Source organism: Cladophialophora psammophila (genome assembly GCF_000585535.1).
Source record: "Cladophialophora psammophila CBS 110553 chromosome Unknown aczJe-supercont1.16, whole genome shotgun sequence".
Lineage (NCBI taxonomy): Eukaryota > Fungi > Ascomycota > Eurotiomycetes > Chaetothyriales > Herpotrichiellaceae > Cladophialophora > Cladophialophora psammophila.
In genome coordinates, this window is record NW_006912937.1 from 172,499 (window position 1) to 190,322 (window position 17,824).

At 52.7% G+C, this 17,824-nt stretch overlaps 6 protein-coding genes across 6 annotated transcripts; 4 read left to right on the forward strand and 2 right to left on the reverse strand.

Moving 5' to 3' along the window:
* Positions 1-77: 77 nt before the first annotated feature.
* A1O5_09337 (uncharacterized protein) lies at positions 78-1,616 on the forward strand (the record flags this gene model as incomplete). The annotated part of the gene is made up of 1 exon (XM_007749916.1): positions 78-1,616. One exon carries the CDS (start codon positions 78-80, stop codon positions 1,614-1,616), a length of 1,539 nt encoding a protein of 512 aa, XP_007748106.1.
* A 2,680-nt stretch (positions 1,617-4,296) lies between these two features.
* On the forward strand, positions 4,297-4,662 carry A1O5_09338 (uncharacterized protein; the record flags this gene model as incomplete). Its single annotated transcript, XM_007749917.1, has 1 exon — positions 4,297-4,662. One exon carries the CDS (start codon positions 4,297-4,299, stop codon positions 4,660-4,662), a length of 366 nt encoding a protein of 121 aa, XP_007748107.1.
* A 585-nt stretch (positions 4,663-5,247) lies between these two features.
* Positions 5,248-6,217, reverse strand: A1O5_09339 (uncharacterized protein; the record flags this gene model as incomplete). Its single annotated transcript, XM_007749918.1, has 2 exons — positions 5,248-6,103; positions 6,153-6,217. 2 exons carry the CDS (start codon positions 6,215-6,217, stop codon positions 5,248-5,250), a joined length of 921 nt encoding a protein of 306 aa, XP_007748108.1.
* A 299-nt stretch (positions 6,218-6,516) lies between these two features.
* On the forward strand, positions 6,517-7,356 carry A1O5_09340 (uncharacterized protein; the record flags this gene model as incomplete). Its single annotated transcript, XM_007749919.1, has 3 exons — positions 6,517-6,521; positions 6,583-6,690; positions 6,810-7,356. The coding sequence occupies 3 exons, from the start codon at positions 6,517-6,519 to the stop codon at positions 7,354-7,356; spliced, it is 660 nt and encodes a 219-aa protein (XP_007748109.1).
* Positions 7,357-8,374: 1,018 nt separating this feature from the next.
* On the reverse strand, positions 8,375-11,275 carry A1O5_09341 (uncharacterized protein; the record flags this gene model as incomplete). Its single annotated transcript, XM_007749920.1, has 3 exons — positions 8,375-9,909; positions 9,964-10,245; positions 10,294-11,275. 3 exons carry the CDS (start codon positions 11,273-11,275, stop codon positions 8,375-8,377), a joined length of 2,799 nt encoding a protein of 932 aa, XP_007748110.1.
* Positions 11,276-14,604: 3,329 nt separating this feature from the next.
* Positions 14,605-15,207, forward strand: A1O5_09342 (uncharacterized protein; the record flags this gene model as incomplete). The annotated part of the gene is made up of 1 exon (XM_007749921.1): positions 14,605-15,207. The coding sequence occupies one exon, from the start codon at positions 14,605-14,607 to the stop codon at positions 15,205-15,207; it is 603 nt and encodes a 200-aa protein (XP_007748111.1).
* Between the last annotated feature and the right edge of the window lie 2,617 nt (positions 15,208-17,824).

Sequence of the window (17,824 nt, forward strand, 5' to 3'; positions counted from 1 at the left end):
CGCACAAAATGCTACATAGGTATTCTCAGCTCTGCCACTGTCCAACCCACCAGGATAACGAGGAAAATGTGACTGCCATGTATAAGAGATGGGAGACAGAATTGAAAGATACTTCACTCAGATCATCTTTCAGCACTTTCATCGCCTCCAAGCTGTTACGGCATCGAACGGCAAGCCACTTCCCCGCCGAAGACGAAGACGAACTACCAGAAATCGAGCGTTCTCCTGAGAGCCGTGCCTCAGGCCTGCAGAGTCCTGAAATGTACCCACAGAATAAGCGCGTCACGCCCGCTCGTAACTTTCAGAGCAGAAATCCTTCCTCTTCTCGGCAGCCTTCGCCGACATTGGCAAATGGTGATGACGTGTGCAACTTTCGCCGTTACTGGGCTGGATCGGAGAAAGGCTCTCTCTATTCGACCATTACGAAACGTCTCGACCCGGAGGAGAACAAATCTGGTTTCATTTACATACTCATTCATCCGACATTTGAGCACTATGTCAAGATAGGCTATTCGGCTGAACGTGAGAAACCCGAGCATCGTCTGGAAGAATGGAAAGCTTCGTGCAACGTGAACTACAGACTGCACAAGTCTCGCACGACCAGGTATGCTAAGCGAGTTGAGTCGCTTGTGTTTGCAGACCTTTGCAAACACCGATACGTGTTGCGCTGCAGCTCGTGCAGGAAGGTCCACAACGAATGGTTCTACATCGGCTCTGAAGAGGCTGAACGAGTGGTTAATTACTGGGTTGACTGGATTGCTACATTGTCACCCTATCGAAGCCTCAAACTCAAGCCCGATTTCGTTCGAGCAATGTTTGATGTCGTATCACAGCCTGAAGACCATAACGTCGTCACAGATCATATGAGCCGATTTCTCCACGATTCCAGCAACAACACATGGGTCGATCACTCCATCCTCCTCGGCAAACGTTCTCGAAAAAGGACTCCGCCTGCCGAGACCCCACAAGCTGTCAAGGCCATGAGGACCGAAGATCCTTCTATGAACACGCCGACACTGCCGCAGGACCGGGTTAGCGATGCTCTTTCAGAACCTGAGAGCGCACACAGTGAGCCCACTCAAATTACAACCCCAAAAGAAACCACCAACAGAATGCCGAAGACACCTGAAGCCGCACTCTTGCCAACACCTCCTGACTCGAAACCCAGAATTGTACGTCGAAGGCTCTTCTCTTCAACATCAGGCGCGCAGGCCACAGTCTCGTCTCCTCCTCTCCCATCCCGAGCAAACACGCCGCCCCCTCGCAGTCTTTCAACGTCGTTAAAACCATCCCCAGCCAGTTTGAACGAGAATGTTCATGATGCTGAGGATACGCCCTCGAAACCTAGAGCAACACGACAACGTGGTTCTGAAACCGACGCTGCTCAACGACGAAAAAGTACAACGTCGTCCAAGATGCCAGTCCATGATGCATTGTCTCCGGAGGTGAGGCTTGGCATGCCACCCGACAATGGCAAGATTCAGGAAACTTCAGGAAGTAAGGCTGCACAGGATAATTCTGACAACCAGATCGATGAGATGATGGTTTCAGACGGTGTTCTGTCACCCTTGCAGTTGCCGTCTCCCGGAGTTGAGTCCGATAGCTGCCTCGCGTAGGACGCCATCGAGTTCAAGCTCCCGCAAGGCACACCAGATCATCAAATTGTCCATACTCTTGCTCGGTCCGCGCCGAACTTGCCTCTTCACTTTAGAGAAGTCATCGACTTAACTCTCGAAGACGAAACTAATTCAGATGACGAAGACATCCGAAGAGCTTCTGCGCCGCAAATATTGCATACACCTGCGGACTTGGGAAGTAATAAGAGAAAGAACAGCTCAAGGCGCACAATTTCAGGCAAGCACATATCCATTGGTGATGCTGTGGAGCAGTAGTCGCCACTCCGCCACTCCCAGCCCGGTGCTGGTCTATGGTTTCACTCTCTCAGTGGTGGTTTCAACACCAGAAGCACAATCAAAGAAGCTGGCAGCCACCAACCCAGCCGGGCAGCGAGTGGCGCGGGTTGACCATCAATCCAGCGTTAGAGGTCTGATGGTCACGTCCTCATCGAACAGCGAGCTTGGGTCTTGCTGGGACATCACGAGGGGATCTTAGTGTCATAATAACAAGGAACCTTAAGCGCACGCTTGAGGTAACGAACCTACTGACAGCTTCCAAGAGCTCGGATCGCGATTTGCAGTATTCGAACGCGGCCGCAGGCGAGAAGGAAAAATCAGAGGATGAACCATTCCGATGGTCAAAGCGGACGGGTGTGCGTCCTATTTCCATGGAGTCAGGGTGCTTCTGCAGAGGACAGTCGCATTGTCTTCTGATTTCGTCTTGTCGTGAAGTTTCACGGGTTAACGGAACAGGGCAGTCTTGCCCAGAAGTACCATCCCTGCGGGCGTGGTATGGTTGAAGCGGAGGAGGGTGTACGCAAGGCTATAGCATTAGCTCATTTACTGTCATCATCGAAGCGATCGATACCTCCGATCCGAAGGGACTGTAGGAGGGCCGAAACGGTGTGAGACGATGGAGCAGTCGAATAAGGCTGCTCAGGCAGGCACAACCTAGGGAGCTAGGATTGGTTCTTGCTGGGGTATAGAACAATGGGTAGTTCCTTCCTGTGTTCACGTAAAATTCCTTGATATATACAAAATAATAATTGAATTCAATCCACGGGTGTTGTTTCATCTTCTCGTGCTGCTAGTAGCACAATGAGACTTCCCTTTTACAGCTATGCCCCCTAGCTACACTGTAAAGAGGTTTCTATTCATCCCTCACCATGAAATGTGAAGTAACTTACAAGGCGCGCATGCTGAACACCTATCAAGAATTGACATTGGGGGCTAAAATTGTATTCGCTTGACCACATGAACTCCGCCTAACTGGATGAGCCACTGCAATGGCGTGGCTGCCTAGTATACGTCCACCGTTAACAAGGCTGTTATATCAGATTTATTTCCAGCCTCAACACGCTATCTGGCATCATCTCACGGGGAAAACTCAACAGTGGACGCGATGGAGTTCGCATACAGTACGGGCTGCGCCGTCCCATTTTGCCCATTAGTGTGGTGTGGAATTCTCAATTCTCCGTGCGGCAGACCATCAGGTATGCCTTAGAAGATCACCGACTGGGGCCTGATCCGACCGAAACAATCACAGCCTCGTTTCTGAATCATTGGGCCAGCTATCTGGATCCTCCGCATTTCACTGTTCGGGCCCTTGCTGAGTTCCTGAACCAGGGTGATATGCGTCATTTGAGGGACAGGACCCTTCCTCCGCGACTTACCCGCCTGGCATTACTTGACGAAGGGAAGGATCCATGCGGACTGGACGAGAGTCAACCGGGACGGCGTCCAACGACCAATGGACAAAGCCGACGCTAGACATCAGAACAGTATACTCACTATCCGCCTGCTGGTTCGAGTCCTTATCTGGCAGCCTTGGACGAGCGCGGCTTGTATGATAAACTGTACGAAATGGCATGGGAATTGCGATGGTAGATTTCCAGCTTCTGTTGCCTATTTGGGCTCTACAGCTACTCAACCCCTCGGCTCTAAAGGAGAGCCGACATTCCACTAAACAGGGAGATAATGCTGAAGCATTGACAAACATAACAGTGGTAAGTCCGCGCCTCAGAACTGGACTCCTTGAAGGACCTCCACTGACAAATAAGGCATTGGGAGGGTATGGAGGAGGGTAAAATCAAAGAGAAGCGCAAATCCAGTCGCATCACATGGGCTTCAAGTACTCTCAGTATGCTTAATAGCCTTCTTTCCACATCACTTATAGCTGCATATGATGATTTCTGAATGCATTGGCCCGAATCGACGGGGACTACAGTGCCGTGCGGGCGGGCTCTTGACATGGAGGGGTCGCGACAAGGTTGTGAGGCTGAAAGGCGATGTGGAGCGGAAGAGGAGACCAGCCACAGCAGCCACAGCAGCCTAATCCAAGGACAAGCAGCGGAGAACCGAGTACTCAGCGAGTCGGTACAATTCCCTACAAGTACAAGTACTTGTACAGTAGTTGCTGACTGGATGGTGTGAGTGGGGTCGGGGGTGTATCCCCCGTAGACCTAAAGTCTCCTTAACGATTACCCGCCGCATTCAAAAGTCCAAAACAGTAAACAAAGTCAGTGACACAACTCACCACATCTTATACTATCCTTATCTGCCCGGCGACAGCTACGAGTACCGTGAGCCACCTCAACGTACAAACATATTTACCGCCCACCCTCTTCCAAGTTCTCTCCTCCATCCCCACGCGCATCCAAATTAACCACATCCGACCACCATGCTCCGCCGCAAACCCACCGCGCTGACCGTCACCGGCGAAGACATCGCCCCCTTTGAAGAAAAAGTGCTCCGCCTCCTCGCGTATGATAGGTACTTGACGACGGGCGAGGATCCGGACGGTCTGTTCCGCAACAACAACAACGACAACGCCGACGCCGACGCCGACGCCGACGGCGGGCATGATCCTGACGCGACGACGAGCGACGGCGGCGGCGATGCTGCCGGGACCAAAAAGAAAGCGGGGGTCAAAGAACACAATCCCAGCGACGAGCTCAAGCCGTTGCCGGGGGACAAAGCGCGGATCGTGAGGAGTCGCGAGGAGCGGATCATGGGCGGTGGCGGTAGTGGTGCCGCGGCGCGGTGAGATGCACGCCTAGAGCGACGGGCATCCGGGACAGAGGGATGTATACGGACGGATAAGAGAGACTGGCGTGGGACATATGCACGCGCGCCACATGGGAGCTTTGCTTGTGAAAAAGCATGCAGCCCTCCCTCCCTCCATCCGGGCACAATGGGACATGATGTCGGACCCGCCCTCAGCAAGCGACTCCGGAAAGTGTTGGGGCGAGATGCGTACGACTGGGTCAGGTCACAACCGCCTCGCGCAACAGAGAACAAGAGCCTCCTGACGCCCTGGTCAATGGAGGCGGATTCCTACGAGCGGCCGTCTACGAGCGCTGACGGAGAGAATGACAAGGGCAATGCGAGACATGCCGGGTGTTGATCTTCTTGGAAGGATAGGGTTCGTGTTTTGGAGGGAAAATTGACCACAGGATACCAAGAATCATGCGCGATCTCCTCTGAAGTTGACAGGATACTGGGGAAGGGAACGCCCTCACCCCGGATAGCTCGACACATTCAGTGATATCTTCTTCGGTCGGTCGACCGGGACCACAAATGTTGCATGGTTTATTCCATCTCCCCTGATACAAATACAAGCCAGCCACCATCACTCCTGTTTATCATCCTCTACCCGCGGTTGCTTCGACGCACTGCTGTCCTGATTGTCTCCATTTGCGGCTTGCTGCTGGCCTTGCCCTTCTTCAGTAATGGTCTCCATCCTATCCGCATTCCGTCTCTCTTCCTCCTCGCGTGCTCTGCGCTCCCTCTCCAAACGATGTTGCTCTTCTTCCATACTCATCCGCAATGCCATGGCAAGTTCTGGATCTGCCGCCGCATCAATGCCGAATTCATCAAATCGACTAGCTCCGCCCCCGGACTCGACGCCTTCCATGCCACCGGCTCCAGCTCCCATTTCCCCACCCACGCTGACTATAGGCGTGGTTATCAGGCTGTCGCTGAGCAAGCCCGGTCCGGGAGGGATGACGGCCAGATAATTTCCCTCTCCAGACGAGCCACCCACGGCTTCCACAAATTTCTCCAGTATTGATTTCGTAGTTGATTCAATGGCATCCCCAAAAGCCACAAAGTCGACCGAGACGTTGTTCTTCTTGCATTTCTTTGCCAGCTTGATCAGTTCCTTCTCTGTGTCATTCTTGTCCCCGAATTTCGGATCCAGTTCGCTGCATATCAGAACGACGATCCGTTGTCGTTGAGATTTGTTTGCTCTGTGATGGAGGGCCAGCATCGCCACACTGATAGCCGTGCCTAGCCTTATGTGACCCTTGATCTTGGTTTCATGTAGACCTGCCAGGATCGCGCCGAAGTTGCTAGTAGGGGTTGTGAGGACTTTGGGACCTGTTCCAGCCATGGACATGATACCGACGGCGGATTCGGGATTTGAAGACGTCTTTGCGTTGAAAATGAGTGACACGGCTTCTCTCTGTGCTGAGAATCGGTCAGGTCTGCCAGACCATTAGTAGCTAGTCTTATTTGACTTTGGGACTCTCATACAGATAGTCACCATTCCTGCTCGTTTCGCTGTTGTCAACAACGATCATGGTGGCTTCGAGCACCATGATGGCGGTGTTGTGTAATTGTCGACTGGTGGGAGTTCCGCAGATACGTCAAGGGTTTCTGGTCAAACTGGAGGAACAGCGAGAAAGCTAGCTGGATTGGCGAGGCCACAGAGCTTGTCAAATATTCAAAAGAGGATGTTGCCGAGAGAAGTGAGGATAGTGGTGATCAAAGAAGCTTTCGGTTTACTGCTGCTGGCCGGAATCTGGGGGCCGATGCGCAGGCGCAGACGCAAACGCGTCAATCAGCGGGAACAGACGCCCGTGCAGCCTTGGCGTCCTCGATGCAAATACTCCAAAGGATGTTGTTGCTTCCGCTCACTTGCGATTGACTGGCAACACTTGGCATCCACTGGAACCTGATGTAGGAACTGGGCTGGCGGTGCATGGCGACACGAGAACAGATATGAACTCGCCTTGAGAAGACCTCTTCTCTCTTTACAGCTGGCTCGTCTTTCTCGTCACAAAGTCACAATGTAAGTTGCCGTTTTCGCAGGAAAAAGCCTTCCCCTCCGTCGTCCCCCTCCGTTCAGTTGCTTCCGAGGCTTGCATAGAGAATTTGACCATTCTTATTCTTCCTCGTCGTGTGTCACAGGCCCGTCTTCGCGCTCCTCATCATCTCCAAAGCCGGCTCGCTCATCTACCACCGCACCTTCCCGACCGCCGCCCCGGGTACCGCAGCAGGGAATCTCACGGGCCAGAACCAGACCCAGACGGTACAGGGCACGCTGGGCCTCCCGGGAACATCTACGCTCACGACCAACGATTACCTCGTCCTAGCCGGCACATTCCACGGCGTCCACGCCATCACCCGCTCCCTTACGCCTAAACTGCCAGTGACAACATCCGCAACCGCAAACCCGTCGGGCAAGACCTGGACGTATCCGGACCCCACCGTTGCTCCCTCGGGCATTGAATCCCTCGAATCCTCCTTCTTCCGCCTCACGGTCTTCCAGACTCTGAGCGGGACAAAATTCTTGCTGTTCACCGACCCGAGCATGCCCAATACAGATCTCCTCATGAAGGGCGTCTACGAGAGATACGCAGACTACGTGTGCAAAAACCCCTTTTGGCAGATGGAGATGCCTATCAGGATCGAAGCGTGGGACAGGAGTCTGGGACAATGGCTGACGAGGCGGTGAGAATTGTGATATTTCTTTCAACATGAGAGAAAATCTGGAGATTACGCTCCGAGAAAAAGGGTATGTTGAGAACAACCATGTCCCGCGTCGAGCATAGCTCCTGCGTGAAAGGAACGACCTGCAAGGAGACCCCACTACATCACTCCTCCGAGATATGACTGAACATGCTCACCTGTGGCGGAACATTGCCAGCGCGGACGGCGATATACCTTATGGCCTGTACGCGTGACGAAAACGTCGACGAACACTGAAAAGAGCAAGCAGAATCTCGCATAGTCTAGTGTGGACGAGGGCTCTCACGAAGAGATAAGTATGGGATTGATACAGGTCCCTGAATCTCTGCGAAATCCCCTTTGCTAGAAGTCGCAGGCCCACTTCATTATTTTTTTTTTCCCGTCGCAGCGCGCTGATATAGGCCGAGCGCGCACGGGAGAGAGATACTTTGGCCGAGAAGCCAAGGATATTGATTCTATGTAGCCCTTTTTTGGCCGGCCTCAATCCAGGCTACGGAATCAAGAGGAACATGGGGGAAAGCAGAAATAGAATCAAGTCAAGAAAAGACCATGGACCCCAAGAGAGGATATTCTGATTCATAGGTAGAATCGCACACATGCATGCATGCATGCACAGTATCCTGACTGACTGACTGACTGACCAAACTCACCAACTCACCAACTCACCAACTGAACTGCATCATTGCAGTAGGCATACTCCGCACAGCTGAGGCCGTGTAATTCCTCTCGTTCCCAGTCATTATAATAAGTCATTACCGCCACCACCCACCACCCACCACCCACATACACAAATGTACTCTTATCCTCCATGCCCAGAGCCTTTCCCTCCTTAATGTGTGAATCCGTGCGAGTGCGTAGCTCAGTTGTTCTTTTCATCCGCTTTGCTATTATATGCTTGATGGATGGATGGATGGATGGATGGATGGATGGATTGATTGATTTCCCAGAAGCGGAGCAAAGGGACCTCTTCGTCTTTGATTCGACATGACCTGATACAAATCAAACTACTGCTGAGCATAATCCCACCTCCTCTTTAACCTGCCTGCGTCAATCACATTGGCTACGCTCTGCTGCCACTGTTGAGGCGTCACGAGCATTGGCGCCCCTCCCACGCCAGTTGTGGCATATGCAGTCCCCGCAGACATTGGGAGCTGTGAGTTGGACACCATCGGCGGCGACGTATCTTGGTATGACTGCGGCTGCTGTGTGGCAAAGTAGTGTTGTTGCGGTTGCTGCTGTTGTGGCGTATAACTCGGCAGTGAGGTCGTCCCGTAGGTGGGGGAATTCGTCGAGGTGAAGCTCGCTTGCATGGAATGCATGTTCCCCGGAGGTGAGGCACCGCTGCCCCCGTACAAGGATGGAGGGGGAGCCAACGCAGACGGAGGGATGGCGAACGCCGTATCGAACTGGTCCATGATCGGGGTCGGATTCCACTGGATTTCCGTCGCCGAGGTCGGTTGCTGGTAATATCCACCCGCAGAACTCGGTATGGTTGAGTAGGGTGTCTGTTCCAGTTCATAGTTCTGAGCATACATGGGTGTCGGAGGTTTTGAATCGGCTGTATAGACCGAGACAGGTGGGGTGGCGAGGTACGGAGTCTGGCGTGTCATCTGGCTCAGATGCTGAGATACGTAAGAACCAGGCTGTGGTTGTTGTTGTTGCTGCTGTGGTTGTGTCTGTTGTGTTTGTTGAAGATCGGCAAGCTTCTGTCCCTGTGGTTGCATCGGTGGCTGTTGTCTTTCGAAGGACGGTGGAGATACAGGAGATGGTCGGGAATGTTCAGAGGGCGTACCATGAGGGAAGGACTCCTTGAGTTCAAAGGGTTTGTTGACATCAGCTGAAAATGCCGCTCGAAGCGCATTGATTTGAGCTTCTGTTTCTGGCATTGGCCAAGCAGAGACACATCGTTCGAGAATCCTCATTTGTCGGACAAAGTAGTCTTTTGCCTCGAAATTGAATTCTGGATCCGGGGAAGAAAGCGCAACCAAATGAATCATGATGCAGGTTAAGATGGCGTAGATGGTGAAATTGATCCCTCTTTGCATAACAAGCAATCCCATCAGATCGAATTTGGCCAAGATTCCTTCTTGCAGTCGACAAAGTATTTTAGCTGAGTTGTAACAAACACTCATATGATCTCTCCACTGACTATCGGCAGCGAACGACTGAGACGCTGACAACTGTGGCCGATGGAGCATCACGATCCCCAGCTGATAGTGAGAATGCATGTTTCCTAGAAAATGCGAGGTTACATTGGGTGTTGCACCCGTGGGAGGGAGTGGCAGCTGCAAGTCGGGTGGGAGCTCATCAGGCCATTTCTGGAAGGAGGCGTTATATGCCACGAATTCTTTGTCCAGAGCCCAGTCCTTCTTCCTCTGCAATTTGCGGTGGACATCCGTGATGAGACGGATATTGCGGACGTTGCGGACAAAGTATGCAAATTGCCTCGAGATCGACCTTTCGTAGTCGTCCAGCTCAGAACACGGCGGATTTTCACTGATATCAACAGAATTCGGATCTACGCCGAAATCGGTTCGCCCTGCACAACCGTTAGTCGATCAAGGAATGGTACAAAAAGGACAGCCAAATTCACCCTGCGGGCCTCCTACCATGGTCTCACAAACCAGAAGAGTCTGCCAGATTCGAGTCTTGGTCAGGCAGTCGACGGGATCGGAACTACATGACTGTCCCAGCGAGTGTATTTCATAGTGTTCGTGCAATTCAAGATCTTTCGCCATCGTAATAGCCGTTTTACAAGTCATCCATGAACGATAATAGTATCCCCTTTTGGGTGCGCTCTCCCGGGCTTTGAGCAGAAGCAACAAGGCCTGGAGGTTGCTCAGCGATGGACTGTCCAGAAAGAATGGCTCATGTTCTCCCAGTTGTCAGCAGCGCACCGTCAAAAGGACTTATCTGTACTTACTGTTGGCTAGAGCGAGCCATTGTGCGCCTTGAGCTGGGTCGTCAGATAGTCGACCTGCATTGGCGAAAACGGCCTCCAATATAAGAGGAGATATCGATCCTCGATCGGTATGCCACTGATTATAGAAATGGCTCCTGTTCAACACCGGAACATACGGGTGAACGTTGTTGAAGTACGTCTCAAAGGCCTGCATCGCCTCCTCCTGCGACGGCATCAGTGCTGGCGGAATCCTTATCTGAGAGCCCGCATCGGTACTGAAGGCAGCCGCAATCTTTGGCTCAGGGTCGGGTTCCTGAATGGGGGGGTCTAGCTCTTTGCTGCTTTTCTCCGATCGAATATAGGGCGCCACTCCGCTCTCGCCGATCTTCAACTGGCCAAGGTGTTCCATAAGATCTTCGGCGGTGAATTGGTCGATCGGGGAAGACCCAGCGCGCTCTTGTCTGAAAGGCTTCTCATCGTGTTGGGCCTGCGCATACGTTTGAGTAGTATTCTGATAGGGGTCATGCAGCGTTCGGGGGAACCGATGAGAATCCGAATAATATCCGTCGTAGGGCTTTTCCGTGACCTGAAACGATGGCTTCTGGTAATTGCTAACGTAGGCGTCGTAAGAATATGTATCTCCTTGGTTAAGTTGGAAGGTTGGCGCCGTGGGCGCATAGCTCTGACCAAGTTGCTGGCCAGGCGCGATCGATGCGGCCGAGTATGATGGAGGTCCGCCTGTCTCTTCGACAGCACTTCCGGGCGCAACATCTCCTGAATCGCCCTCGAGTCCTCCTGCCGGAGGGATGCATTGGAGTTTCAGCCGCACACAGGCGGCGCACGGCCAGGTGTTGGTTGTGGCGGAGTCGCATTTGATTTTCCGCCGGCGACATCCTTCACAGGCTCTCATCACCTTGAGCCGCTTATGTCGGTTATGCTCATCGACAAAGACATAGTTCTTGTGGCCCGGCGGAGGCGCGGATGACAGCGAATAGCTCTGCATGATGGCATCTCATCCACCCGGACAGACACCACATTGGGGTAAGTGCGAGAACGGCGGTTGCCTCGATCGAGGAGTTGTGGCCGTGGTGGAATTGTCCCGTATCAAATCAATGACTAACTCGTGGATAAGCAGCTGGGCAGCTGGGCAGCTGGACTGGGTATATAAGAAAGGCTGCAGAAATGAGATCGGTCGCAAAAGAAGCCAGTTTTGATGTCCGACCACAGATGGGGAGAAAGACCAAAGAGTGCGCTGGTGCGAACGGCAAGTTGTCGACGACGGGGGGGGCAACCTCGATTTCGTGTAGCGCAACCTCGAAACGCTTCAGAGTCCAGACCTCGGCACTTTGGGAATTTGAATGGGCTCCGATGCACAGGTTCAGGCAGAGTCTGGCTTGTGATCCATCAGACACTGGGCAGGAATGTTGGCAGAGGCAAAATCTTCAGTGAGTTGGAGGCATCAGGCGTGATGATGCCTGGACCATAATCCAGTCTTGACACAATTGGTTTCCGGCGGCAAGCGGGCGGAAGGGTTGACAGGACACGGGCCTGATGGCCTTCCGCACATGCGAGTGCAAGGGGATCCCAAGTATCCAGTACTGTCGGTAGCCTTTCTTCCAAGAAGTCGGTGCCCGCGGGGATTTCTTGGTATCCTATCAGCCTGATGGGACGCCGCAGTGCATTCGCGTACTTGGGTCAAGATGGCGCAATATCACCAGATGCTGATCCTCAAAAGGGGAGAGAGGGTCTTGGGTCAAGCACAAAGTACAAGCACACAGTACCAGAGTAACATGGAATTGCGAGCAGCTCCAAGCGTCTCAGATTTGAAGAGTTCACGGTGGTGACAGTGCCAAATTGGCGCTTGATTTCTTACACCCAGTTTTGGTGTGGTGAACGGGGTGCAAGGGTCAGGAAGGGTGAATGCGGTTCGGCGGACGACGAGTGGTGAGTGGTGAGTGGTCAGTGGTGAGAAGTGAGTGGTGAGTGGTTAATTGCGTGGGTGGTACGGAGGCGGCGCTGGTGGTGCTGGTGGTGCTGGGGGTGCTGGGGGTGCTGGGGGTGCTGGGTGGTGCCGGTGGTGCTGGCTTGAATGGACCAAGGAATCAGCGTTGAGCTGCTCACTTCCTCAAGAGTCAACCTCTTCACCTACCCAGTACGGCTCACTGCACCCCTACGCGCCCGCGCACCCTGCTCAGCTGTTGCTTTTGGCCTCCTGCCTCCTGTCTCCTGCTTGGAAGGGGCTGCAATCGCCGTCAGCCCTAAATGCAACCTCAGGGAACCCAGCTTGAACCAACTCCTTCGGCTTCAAACTCGCCGCCCTCAATGGCCTGCGCCAGTCGTGCTGCTCTACTCTCTACCAGGCCCGTGACTGTCGCATCCCTTTGAGCACCGAAGGGCAGATTCTTGCTCTGTGCCTGGTAAGATATGTCTAGTCTCGTCCAAGTCCAGGTAGCGAGAGCGCTCTCGGATCCTCGGTATATTGGACTGCGCCACCAGCTTACGGGGGAGCGGGCTACTTGGTTCATAAAAAACAACCATCGAGTGCTACAGTATATCGACGAAAATTCTGCGAGTGATGTGGCCAGATGCAGATTCTGGTCCATCTGCCGCTGTTGCCATGGCTTTCGTGATACCTAGGATCATTGTGCATGCATGGAGCTGCTCCTTAATTCCTGGTTCCAAGCCTCAGGGGTTTCAGGGCTCTCTACTCGGGACTCCCTGGCTCCAGATGGGTTGGATACTCGTCGCAGGTCAAACAGGCTTTCCCCTGAATTGTCAGTTGCAACAAACTACGAGTTCTCTCTGACCATGATGGTTTCCAGTGTACCGAGTGCATACCCCTAACATTCATTTCGTAATCGGTGGACCCCCAGGAACAAACAATGCTTTTTGCCTGCGCCACGACCACCGTTGAGATACCAAAATACCTAACACGAAATGCTAGAAGTAAACACTGCTAAGTTTGTGGTACATGGGGCGTCTTGTGCTGGACGCTTGTCTCGATGATCTTCTAGGGGGGCAAAAAAGCACTCCGCAATACGGAGGACTAAGTTTACATCTCAACGTTCTCTTCTTACCCTCGTCTTCAGACTTTGTCAATCCGTTCACCAGCATACCTACTCGAGGTATAGGTAAGCATTTAGATAAATGTTTCCGTGGCTGAGGCAATTGAAAGGGGCACCCATGACTGATCGGCGAATATGGAGTTCCGCTACGGTGGAGATGCCAGGTCATTTGAACGGAGAGTGTGATGCGAGAACATCATTTTGTCTAGAATGGCGAATATGTCAGGTTGGGATGTCTTGTAGCTGGATAATGCCGAGCGTCGATCTGAATTAATGTGTAGTTAACCTAATAGCCACCTCTCTGTTGGCGGGAAGGCCCGTCTTATCCGAAACTTCGGGCGCACCGCAAAGGATCAATGCGTACCCTGGTGTCATCGGTCATGAACTCTGAAATGTCGAGCTCGGCAGATGATGATTTGTTCTACCTACTGAGATGTATGTACCTCCGTCTTCTGCGAGAATTTCCCAGAAGCCACATATTGTGGATCCCAAGAACTTACAGGCGGAACTCCGCCAGATACTGTAAGTCCGCGATAATATGTGATCCGCCTGTCATCAAAGCGGGACATTTTTCTTCGGCGCAGACGACCGCCGCAGATGGGAAGGCTGACAGCAGTGCATGTGGTGAGATTGCGCTACTTTTAATGTACCAGTAGGTATTCCGCAATGGCGTCCAAGTCTCGCGATCTTCTAGAATCCTTCTCTTTGGTGCCACTTACAGGGAGGAACAGGCTGACTGGGTCGAAAGAAGTAAGGTTCCAGAAAAATTGAGTCGAAGGCGAGGGCGGTGGATCGCAGCGGGGAGCGTCAGCTGTACATGGGCGTGACAGGGGGGCGGAGAAGGAGGGGCCATTCATTGCCACGCCGGAAAGGGAAACCGGCATCAACTTGACACTCTTCTGGTCTGTGTTTTGATATGCAGTCGGCGGCAAGGCTGAGAGTCGGTGCTTGGACTTCAAGGAATTCTTTCCGGCCCTGGCCGAAGAACGATCAGTGAACTGCCTCGCTGCGTAGGAGTACAGTAGCAAGAGTCCAGGGTGGCTTCAGCTACCCCTCGGCTAGCAAGGTTCGACAAGACAGTGCCAAGCCGCGAACCACGTGACCTATTCCAGAATTTACATCGTTTTCGCCTCGATTTCGACGTTTCTGGCACAAACTCCATTTACCAGCTCCTTCAACACCAGCTCGTACTCTTAGCCTCTCAATCTGCCTACCTAATCTAGACCTTTCCTTCTTGACAGAGCGCCGTCTAGCTAGCCTCTGCGCGATGGAAGACGGAAAGAACGCGAACCCTTTGGTTCTCAACCCATCCGATCTTCCAACCCGAAAACGGCGGGCATCAGTCCGAGATGACCGTACTCTCGGCCATTCGACCTTTGCATACCCTGCGCCATCATTTGCGGTCGACCCTTTCACACGTCCGGCCAGTCCGTCATCCCTCGAGCCAAGTGACAGCGACGCTGAAGAAGAGCCCATTGATGCCCAGGAGATTTACGACTTGATAGCCACCATGTCGGATCCTGAACATCCCATTACTCTTGGCTCCTTGGCTGTCGTTTCTCTTCCCGACATCTCCATCAAGCCCACCATTCCGAACCGTCCGAACTCGAATCTCCAGACGGTCACTGTCCTGATCACCCCTACAATTCAGCATTGCAGTTTAGCCACCGTCATAGGGCTGGGAGTGCGGGTCCGGCTAGAAGAGTCACTTCCACCGAGATTCAGGGTTGACGTCAGGATCAAAGAGGGCACACATTCAACCGCGGATGAAGTCAACAAACAACTAGCGGATAAGGAGAGAGTGGCTGCAGCGTTGTGGAACCCTACTCTACAGAGTTTCATCAAGAAAATGCTCGAGACCTGCGAGTGAAAAGAAACAAAGCGAGAGGAGCTTGGAGACGATGTGCATTTGTCCGCTGAGGCGGATGATTTCGTGAAAACTAAGAGCCAAAGTTCATCCGACGGAAGAAACCGTCAAGAAGCGGACATGTACAGGCAACAGTCGCCTCAAGGCCGGCGCCTTCGAGCCCTTTTTTTTTTTTTCCTCTTGGGAATCTGTGTCCGAGAGCAGCAGGTCCGAGTTCGAGGCGCCACATGGAGGTTTCCGGCAACTAGCATCCACAGCCTTTCACGTGATGCTCTATTTGTGTAGACACGTTCACATTTTGCGACTTGCATGATGCCAGATCCCGTTCCCTCGACGGCGAAGATTCCGTATCAGGCCACCTGTGTGTCATGATTGCTACCCAGACAGGGCGAGGTGCCACTTTGATCCAGGGGTGCCAAAACAACCAAGGAACCTGTCGATATAGACAGCGAGAATGGTGGTGGTGGTGGTGGTGGTCTGCTGCTGACGGCGCAGGGACAAGTTGAGGGCGCGGCTTCCGTGAGAACTCAATTGGCGATATGCAGCCACTCTACACAGGAGACTTGTGCACGGGAAGGCCAACTGCACACTCAGCATTGGCAGATATGTCATGAATACTTATAGATCATGTGTCAGGATACCAAGGCTGACAGAGGTGAATACGGGCTCTGGGCACTCTGGGCATACGTTGCGATGCAGATATCTTCGTTAATGAACATCCGAAGATCGCCAGAGTTCAGTTTAGAAACAGCTTGGCCATGAGACTTGCCGTTTGAAAACCAATGCTAATCCAGTTCAGGGAAAGCCCATATCAGGTGATATGACCGGTGATACGGGGCACCGAACCTGTAATTTCCTGGAAGAACATCCGACTTTGGGGTTCCTATGACCTTCTCGACTTTCCTCCCTCAGGAGTGGTCCCAGAAGAGCTCTCTAGATTTCAGTTTTGTCCATATTTCTGCGAAGACCATCAAACGACTACATCAAAGGCGCAAAGAGCAGCGAAGCTGGGAGTCGACGTCGGGATGGCATCAGAAGGCGGATTTAGACGCTCCAACAGTGTCAGCGACCTGGACTTCATTGCGTATGCCATGTCTGCACATTCTAGACAAGGAAGTTCGATCACGTTCAGGATTTGTTTCTGTTTTACCGACCCTCAGCCAGCCATTGCAGTGGGTCGAAGGCTGGCAAGTCCGAGGATACCAGCGGCGAGGGTGGACAAGTGAGCAGCACCTCTGCGGCTGGCCTACATAATTTTGGCCAGCTTTCTAAAAGCAAGCCCATTCCTGTCACTGCTTTGCTTTTGCAGACAGAAGAAAAGGGGGTAGCCGTGGACAGCAACTATCGACCACCGCATGCAACGTCGAGCTGCAGTTACACTCTCCGGGGAGCAGGCGGAATGCTACTCGGTACTGGACGTGGAGAATTGACGCCGGCTCAGTGGCCAAGATGATGCCAGGACCCCCTGGAGAGTGTCGATAGGTCAGCACTGATTGGTGGGTAGCGTGTCAACTTGGATTTCCCAGGTGTTGACTGCCTCAAGATGCGATACAGCGAGTTTTTGATGCTGTGGACAGCAAACCGGGAGCATTCTGCTTCTCATGGCGAACATGGCCGAGCACAGGCGCTTCGACAACAATAATGGATCTGTCAGTCGGCAGATGCAAGTGCTGCAAGTGCTGTCAGTAACCGATGTCTCGAGGGAAGCATTCATCGTGAGGTCCTTCGACTCCGCAGGACACATGATGGAGCCAGAACATATCTGTCTCCGGATGCATCTCCATGCTGGCTGACCACTACTGCTAGTGTGATGATATATTTTCTTTTCTGCTTTTAAGGACTCTACGAGATCACCTCCAGCCCGAAGCGGCGGTGCAAAGCGAGTCCTGTCAAGGCTGCGGCAGATGCTTTGGTGCGCCTGGACCGCGACAACTGTGTCCTTTTTTTTTTCCCCCTTCAGGAATGTCATCTTCACGAATCAAGATGAGTGGATGTCTATCTGTTATGCACTATACACTCACTGACTGCCGGCAGACCTGCTCAAATGGCATCTATTATCTCCAGGTTGAATCAGATGTGGCCAAGTGATTTTTCATCTGCGACTTTGGCGGGAACAGGGATTCATTCAGACGGTGCAAATGACATGCAGAGATCAGACGATGCTGTCGGGTCGGTGTTGAATATCAATCCACAACATCTCCCTCGTTTGTACAGCAGAATATGCGTATCTCAGATTGTATGTAACTGAGGACCCTTCCATCCGTTGTCGAAACGTGACACACGTAATGGTCAGTACCGGGTACCGTGTATACAGCATTACCGCGTAACAGATCCTGATCCGTGCCGATAAAGACCGCTAGATCAGAATCGGACAGCTCGACGCCTTGTTGGTGGCTTGGCATGTACTTGTGCCCCGTCGCCGGCCCCGTTGTCGCTGCGCGAAGGGAGCACGTGGGGGAATGCACATTCTCCATTGGTAGACCAAACCTAAAAACCACCTCGCGTCGTGGTGCAAGATTCATGGATACGGCGCCGCAGCTTCTTCAATTCCCCGATTTTATTTTTCTTTTCTTTTCTTTTCTTCCCCCCCCCCTTCGTAAGCGATCACACGATATCTTAG